The sequence below is a fragment of the Macrobrachium nipponense genome, chromosome 7 (genome assembly GCF_015104395.2).
Source record: "Macrobrachium nipponense isolate FS-2020 chromosome 7, ASM1510439v2, whole genome shotgun sequence".
NCBI classification, from domain to species: Eukaryota; Metazoa; Arthropoda; class Malacostraca; order Decapoda; family Palaemonidae; genus Macrobrachium; species Macrobrachium nipponense.
In genome coordinates, this window is record NC_061109.1 from 115,130,304 (window position 1) to 115,138,791 (window position 8,488).

General features: G+C 33.5%; 1 protein-coding gene across 1 annotated transcript in view; it reads left to right on the top strand.

Annotated features, from left to right (window-relative positions):
- Positions 1-5,015, top strand: part of LOC135217158 (ATP-binding cassette sub-family D member 3-like) — a gene marked incomplete in the record, with an annotated part of 176,909 nt that extends 171,894 nt beyond the window's left edge. Inside the window, 1 exon segment of the mRNA XM_064252878.1 lies at positions 130-5,015. Coding sequence (XP_064108948.1) covers positions 130-207 — 78 coding nt within the window.
- Between the last annotated feature and the right edge of the window lie 3,473 nt (positions 5,016-8,488).

An 8,488-nucleotide genomic window follows, 5' to 3' on the forward strand; every position in this document is an offset into this window, starting at 1 on the left:
TACCGGATTATTCAATTGTTATTATTATTATTATTTATTTTAACTTGGTGGTCTGTATATGAAACATCCCTTAGTGTATAGAATCAAAATGCTACTACAACTTTTAACCTATTTTATTAATTTCCACAGTATTACCTTCAGATGGATGGTAGAGGATCATTTGAATTCAAGCCAATTCAAGCAGATACTCTGGAATTTGGATCTTGAAGGCATTGGAGTTCATAGCTGACTGTTTAAAAAAAATTGTTTATAGAGGCACATTATTTTTTTTATTAAGAGGAATGTGGTTGTTGATAATTGTTGTCTTTATGTTATCAACATATTTGTACTGTCATAATTATTGCTTAAGAACAAACAACCTCGTAAAAATTGTGGTTTTTAGTAGAGTTGTTTTCTAAAGCTGTGATATAATTTTTTTTTTATTTTATCCCAAATTTTGAAAATTTTGTGTATATATGTTAGTCTTGTGTTGAGTTATTTATTCACACTTTTTTTTATTAATAAGTTAATAAAAATTATAAAAATGAAAATTGTCAACTTGGTGAGCATGTTAAGGTTTCAATATGAGTTTCAACCATTTGTTGTATACTAGTACCCATTTCTAGTTTTATTGGGAAAGCATTTTATTTATTTTCTGATATTCAGTGTATGTAAAACTCATATTGTCATAAGTAATGTTTAAATTTTAAGTTCATGCCATTTTCAAGCGGTTAAGAAATTGTGCATTACAGTTTAGGAAAGTGTATGTATGTGACAATGGTGAGAAATGAGCGAGTCTAATTTTAATTAGTATATTGGGTTAATACAGTACCATGTTTGTGGCACTGGTGAAAAACTAGTTTATTGTAATTATATTAGGTTAATATTTTGCATGTAAACTTCAAGGGTTATGGACATATAAATCTTATGAGCAATTTTTTTTTATTTTCATTTCTTAGCACTCAGCTTAACAATGTTTGAAACTTGGTGTACATGACAGATGACAGCTACATGTAAATCAGATGTTGCTTAAGTTTTGAAATGGCACAAGCTCTTCTGTAGCTCTAGAAACCAAACCATGACCTCATTATACAGAGGTTAGCATGGTTAGTTATTAGATGTATAACTAGATGATTTAACCTAAATAGACTTTTCATTTTTTCTTTGTACTTGGATGCCCAGTAGCTGTTCATTTTAAATGGAACACTGTAGGAACAGAACACCATTACATACTTATTCATTTTTCTAGCAAGTTTTAGTTTTTTCTGTCATGTTTTCATGTCTTTTGGAATATTGTAAATTAAATCAGTCTGTCTGAATGATATCAGGGCTTAATATGCATATGTATACTTTTTCCATAATTTCAAGTTGAAAGCACACATGAAAACTAAAGCAGTTTAACTTGGTGTTCCAAGTATAAAGCACATTACTCATAAAGTTAGGTTTCTGGGGAAAATGTAATTGTGTTTGATTATCATAGGTTTATTTTCACAGATTTTAAATTGCTTTTAATTACTATTTATTATAAGAGTAGCATTTTTAAAAGGCTATTAGTTTCTAGCTTGTACAATTGGCTTAGATGCATACAGGTTTTCAGAAGAACTACTTTTGTTTTCAAGGCTTTCTTCAAGTATGGCTGATATGTCTTTTGTTCATTATCAGTATAATTTCTTCTATAGGATTACATTGTTAACATTTCTCACTTTGTAAATTTTTTTCCAAGCAAACATATCATGGCTAATTTAGGAACACTTTGGAGATTTGTTATTGCTTCATATTACAAATTACAAATTTTACAAGTTTTGAAGTGATAGTTGCCTTATATAAGAGGCATTAATGGCTTTAGAAGTTGTCATGTGTCACTATAAGATGTACTTCATTGTTTTCGTATATTTTGAATTATGTGTTTATTTAATCATGTTAAACAGTATGGTATCTTTGAAGAAGTGGTCATTTGTGAAAGAGGAATATTTTGTTTTCGTTACTGACATCAAGTGTCGTATTTGTTCACATTTTTATTTAAATTGCTAATAAAACTATTTTATAAATATATGATAGTTATTATTAAATTTATATGATTTACTCCATGAATTATAAGTAGCCATATTCCATGTAATGAGATCCAAATTTCACAAATTTGAGGAGTCGCAAGAGAAACTCACTGAACCTTTGAACACTAAAGGAAGGATGGATACACGCAAGAACTACGTACTTTGGAAATAGTAACAAAAAGGGTGAAAGGCCCAAAACCAAGAACTCTGTCAAGCTCAGGAAACAGTACAGTATACATCCAAATATTTAGAAATTACACAAAGAATGAAAATTATGGCAGTCTGGCAGAAGTTACAGAAGAGAAATGGTTAATAACAGATGGTGGACTGCAGACCACAGGAGTTTTGGAACCTTTCCTCTTTCCATCCAAGTTTGTGCAACTTGTATCTCTTCACATGGAATAAGGCTAATACATAATGGGTAATGCAGTTAGTGTAACAAACTGTTGTTTAACTGGACCATCGAGTCACCATTTGTAACTCATAAGGCTGGCCCAAGTGGTCTGTTTTCAGGAAGTTAGTTTTCATTTTACGAATCAAAGGAGTTTAGTAAACTTAGAAACTGGATAAAATGCAAATGAAGATTATGAACAAGTTTCCGAAGGGAACTTGTTTTCATAACCTTATATTAGACACTGCTTACAGTAATAATTGTATTTAAATAAAGGGTATGCCACTGTTTTATGTTAGCATTAAAATCCATCATTGCTCCATAAGACTGGTATCTATTACAATCTAGATTGGATAATGTTACAACTGTTAATTACCATCAGTTATTTATTAAGCAGGTTTTTTAAGTGCTACCCTGTTGTTTTGGCCTGCTTGTCAAGTAAAAGAATTATTGGAAAGTTGTCTCTTGCCTCCTGTTAACTTGCATGAAAAGTATGGTAGTGGGAGAAAGAATAAAGACATTTGGGAGAATCTGAAAGGTTGTGCTTGGTGCTAAAGGTATCTGGAACTAGCTTTTCTTTTTCATAAAAAGGCAGTTAAGGTTGACCTCTTACAATTGGTTTAGTGGAAAGAGAATTATTATAAAGTCTGGGTGATCAATGAAGCAATCTTACAGCACTACATCTACAAAACTGAATCACACTTACCAGTACAAGTTTATCTTAACCTGGCAGAGAAGTTTGTTGATGTAGTTCATGGCATTGTGCTTTTGATCACTGATTTAAATGTTAAAAGGTAATAATATTACAGTTTGTGTGGTTGGTTTGTCTGTTAGAAACTTTAACTTTTAGACTAGCACAAGAAACCAGGGAAACAACATACCTGATAATCTAACTTACCATCTATGACTTGTTTATCATCAAGATGAAAAAATAGCAGAATGAATTTTAGTAATTTGTCAAGCCACTGAGCCTTTTATGATTTACTGTAAAATATGCTAAAGGGGTATTACCCTTTAACCCTGCTCAATTGCCATGTCCTATATTGCAACACATTTCAGCCATTATATAGGAAAAAAAATTGTTTGCTAGTACTTCCAGTTGGTAACATGTTAGCCTTGTAATCTTGGGGATCAGTGTTCGCTTCCCGTCAAGGGGCAAATAGTGAGACTGTTTACCAGATGGTTATAGCCATGAATGATGTCATGGTGGGGGTTGGGGTTACCTGGCTGATGTCAGCCCAAGAGGCAATAGCCCTGAAACCACCAAAATTTAACTTTATGAGAGACTGGAAGTGTGACTTGGTGGTCAGGTTTAAGTACTTTACTAAAGTCTCAGAGACTTGTCAGAAATGTTCTGAGGACTACCTAAAAGATATGGTTCGTGCACCGAGCTTATTTCCAATACTCTGTACATGTATGTCATAATTTAATATTTAACTTTATGCAATGCTTTCCTGTGTATAAACACTGCCTATCATTAACATAGTTTCAAGTATATTACAGTACAGTAAGTACAAGCAAAGAAGAGATGAATGAATCTACCCGAGCTACATGGCCATACTCCACTTAATATTCGATTCACGTTTGGCAGAAACTAATTTTGATTGATTCTTCTAAGCTTCATAAAGACTGAAATGGCCCGCATCATGTTTTTCGTATAATACTGAAAGGAGTAGCAATTTTCTCTTATTTACTTGGGATCTGTCTTTGCAATAGATGGTACTGAAATGTATATTGCATAGAATTAGGGCACTTGTTCATAGTGCTGAATTATAATTGTGATATGATGATCATTATTGATATTAAATTTATCTGGATTTTGTATGACTTACTTTATAGTTATTGAAGCACATTTGACATTCCGCATGTAACTAAAATGAGTGCATTTACCAACATTGCTCAAGTCTTTTTATATAGGCTATTTATTTAGTGAATGCTTATATTTTCCTTAAATATTTTTTTTTTTTGAAACTTGGTGAAAATTTGTATGAGATAATTTAAAAATTATGATAGACCACATTAAACTATAAAACAATTGTCTTCAGTCAAACTAGGGGATCTAAATAGAACCATACCAAGAAATTTTGTTGCCATTGCTGTATGCTGTTTCAACTGTATATTTTCTGTAGTGGTATGTGATATTTATATAATTTGTTAAGTAGGATACCCATGGAAATTTCTTTGTGCAGTGTATAATAATTTAACTGGTCTGATTATCGTAATGTCTATTGCACAATACCAAGAACTCTTTCCAGAAACTTTATATCAGTGATTGCATCAATGGATCTTTTTCATGCGTTTTGACCATCAGACTAGTAATGAAGAGAAATTAATTTTGAAGACCCAGAAAGAGTAGAGAAAGAGTACTAATGTAAAAGGAAACTACAAAAATTCCTGGAATAAGAGACATGCCCAAAGAACTTCAGCTCAAAAGTATGACCTGGTTTTTGTAATAATCATAATAAAGTCGTAATTTTCATACAGAAATCATCCTTTATTGTATTAAAACTTATTTGTACCTTTCAAGATATGCCAACCAGTTTTATCATAATTTGACCTTGTTAAAATTATAATTAAATTCTAATTAAACCAAAGTTGTTCAATTAATCTTTAAAAGATCATAACCCATCAACAGCCAGTCCCAAGTTCAGACAAATTTTGGTGGGTTCAGGTTGTCAGTTAGATAACATCAAAATTTAAATATTAAAAATGCCTCCAACATTAAACATTTTATTTACAAAAATAAATGACCTTCTATACCCAGCAGTCTTAAGTAAGAAGATGATGCAAATAATCCCACAGCACGACATTCCTGACAAGGTTTAGTCATCGTACAATAATTAGCACAGCACCTACTACACATTGTATGTGGATCTGTGGCAACAGAAGCTAAAATCCTTGAGCAGGGAAATCCACGAATGCCCGGGCACATGCGTTGATGAGGCTGGAGAGACTGTTGAGTCCATACACACACAAGCACACACTAAAAGAAAAGAAAGGGGCACAAATCAACCAGCTTGGAAGGAGAGCTAAGTGATAGTGTCTTACTCTCCAAGGCGGTTAAGAAAAGACTAAAGACTTCACGAGGTAGTGCACGGTCTCTGATCATATGCGCAGGAGCTGCCAGATCTCGCAGATTCCTTGCTTGCAATCTTTGATTGTTTTTAACCAGTTACCAGCTGGTGCTTGGAAAATATCCTGTTGTTAAAACTGAAGGTTTGTTCTGCACTTGAACAAACAATGGTACAAGTAAACCTAAATGGGAAAACAGAAAAAGTTAGCTTTGAGGGCATGAAGGGAAAATATAACCCGAGAGAATTTAATTAGAATGTAGTAATGAAATAATGCCAACATCAAGGATTTAAATTGCCAAGCAAAATCCTAAGGAAATCAAAGGAAAAGCTAATGATATCCAAGTGGAAAAGCTGAAACAGAATGATTCACTATGAAGATTATATACAAACAGTATAAAAAAAAAATTGCCTAATGTTACAACCCTCAGGGTTTTTATGAAAGTTCCTAAATTATAATAGAGTTGTCAGTAATAAATGTAACTCTGTGCTAAAGCTCAGAAGAAAAAAGAACGCTCAAGAAAACTTAAAAATATTTAATACTTAATAAATACAAAATTTAGATCAACCTTGAGATATAAATAATTTAATACCTTAGTAACAACCAGGAAAGGACGAATACTGGTCCTTTGAATCCCACTAGATTCCCTACAACTAAAAGCTAAATTCTAATATAGAACAATAAATAATGAGGAGGAAATAACAATTATTAATAAAAAATCTTGTTTGGATCCAACACTTGCAGGCCATTCAGAATAGTCACATTAATTATATCGATATAAATATTATATATATATATATATATATATATATATAATATATATATAGATATATAATTAAATATATAATATAATAAAAATATTAAATATATACATATTATATATTATTAAAATATACCACACCCCACTGGTCCACCCATATCGCACAGGGGATGCATACCAAACCCCCCTGTGAAATAGTTAGAACCCGCAAATGTTTGGAACCACTATAAAAATGCCAAAAACAGTATTTTGTTAGTTAAAACTCGAGAAAAACCCACCCATTATAAATGTTCATATTTGGTTTTTTTAATAGTTTTATCACAAAAAGTGAATTTTATGAAATTGATGGAAAAAACAGGAATTTCTGGATATACCTCATAGAAAAATACTGCAAATTTTCCTCAAATAATGCGGAGAACCGTTTCTGAGAGAAATCCGCGAATGTGAGAGTCCGCAAATACAGGGGTCCACTGTATATATATATATATATATATATATATATATATATATATATATATATATATATATATAATATATATACATATATATATTTTTTTTTCGTTAAAAGCAATTGCTTTAGTGGCATCAATAAGTTTCTTGCAGGTATCTTCATACCGACGAAGTTTTTTCCGATTCTCGTTCATCAATTTCTTGTGAAAAATACGCAGACTTCCTTCTTCCATTTATTGAATTTTGTCACGACAGCTGTTTCGCCTTATGGCATTATCAAGCGACTACTGACTTACAATCTGACCTTTCGGCCTATTTATTTCATCGTGTGGGAGGTATGATCTTGAGGTATGGGTACTGGTTAGTCTAGGGATTAACAGCTTAAGGGCGTTGTTTTAGATACAAAGAACATAAGGACATATGTACTGTGACAATAAGAGTGAAAGTTTAAACAGTGGTTAAATAAATATTCAAAATACAATGCCATGTGCTAGAGTTTCCTTAAATGTATGTTTAAAATTTAATATGTTACATGTCGGTTTTAGATAAAAATTACAAAATTACAAACAGGAATGAAAATGAATATAGAAATCTAAATACAGGAATACAAATATATGTATATATTTTATAGCAAGCATAAAGGTACAAGAGATAATTTCTGTTTATACATAAATGTGTATGATTTAAATTTGAGTGAGTGAGTGTCTGGTCCCTGTTGGCTTGCGTATTCCTTCTCCTGCTGGAGGGGAGTATATGGTCCGATTCTTGTTGGACGTTCAAGGTCGGCTTCTGAATAGCGATGCTCACCACTTCCGTTATTAAGAGGCGACCGTAGTTGTCTTCTCTGTGCACGACCTGGGTGCTTTCTATGAGCTCTTGTAGAGATGGCTTCCTGTCGTGAACATCTATGTAATGTTGATGGATGGCCCCTTGATTTCTATGAGCCAGCAGACGTCTCCGAAGGGTCGTTGTAGTGTGCCCGATGTAGTTTTGGCTGTGAGGTTTATACACCTCCTCTGGACAAGTAAATTTGTAAACTACATTCGTGCACATCTCCTTCGGTCCCCCCGGAGCGGTGCTGTTCTTCATTATTAAGGCTGCTACAAGGTTGGGCTTAGTATATATCCTGAGGCTTATTTTATGGTAAGGGGCTTTTGGGGTTACGCCTCTGTTTATTATCCCGCGTAGTGTGCAGCAATCCTCCTTGTATGCAGACCCATAATGTACACGATGGTAAATAATCAAGTTCTCGTTTTTCGTCATCGTGTTGGATTGGTAAAATTCGTCCATTTTCTTTTTTATTGCTGCTTCGATAATTTGATCTGCATACCCGTTGTTTGTCAGCAGTTGGCGAATTCGGTCGAGTTCGTTATGTATATCTCTCCATGATGAGCTGTGTGTGAAGGCTCTGTTGACATACGCACTCACGACAGACTTTTTATATGCGTCCGGGCACTCACCTAGTGCGTTCAAGCAACGGCCAGTGTTCGTTGCTTTCGTATAAACTGTCGTCTTAAACTGTCCTTCTTGTTGTTTTACCAGGACATCAAGAAATGGCAAAGTCTTCTGCTGGCTGTGCTCTGTGGTGAAGTTGAGCACTGAGTTTCTTTTCAGAGCATCTGCTAGTTTTCTGGCATCTTCAGGTTCTTTTATTGTGACGAATATATCGTCGATGTACCGCCCATAAATCCTAGGTTGTTCCGATACGTAATACAAACCATCGGTCCTTTAACAATAGGAAGTAGCTAGCGGCAGCTGGAACGGTCGTAAGCTTCGAACAAGGGG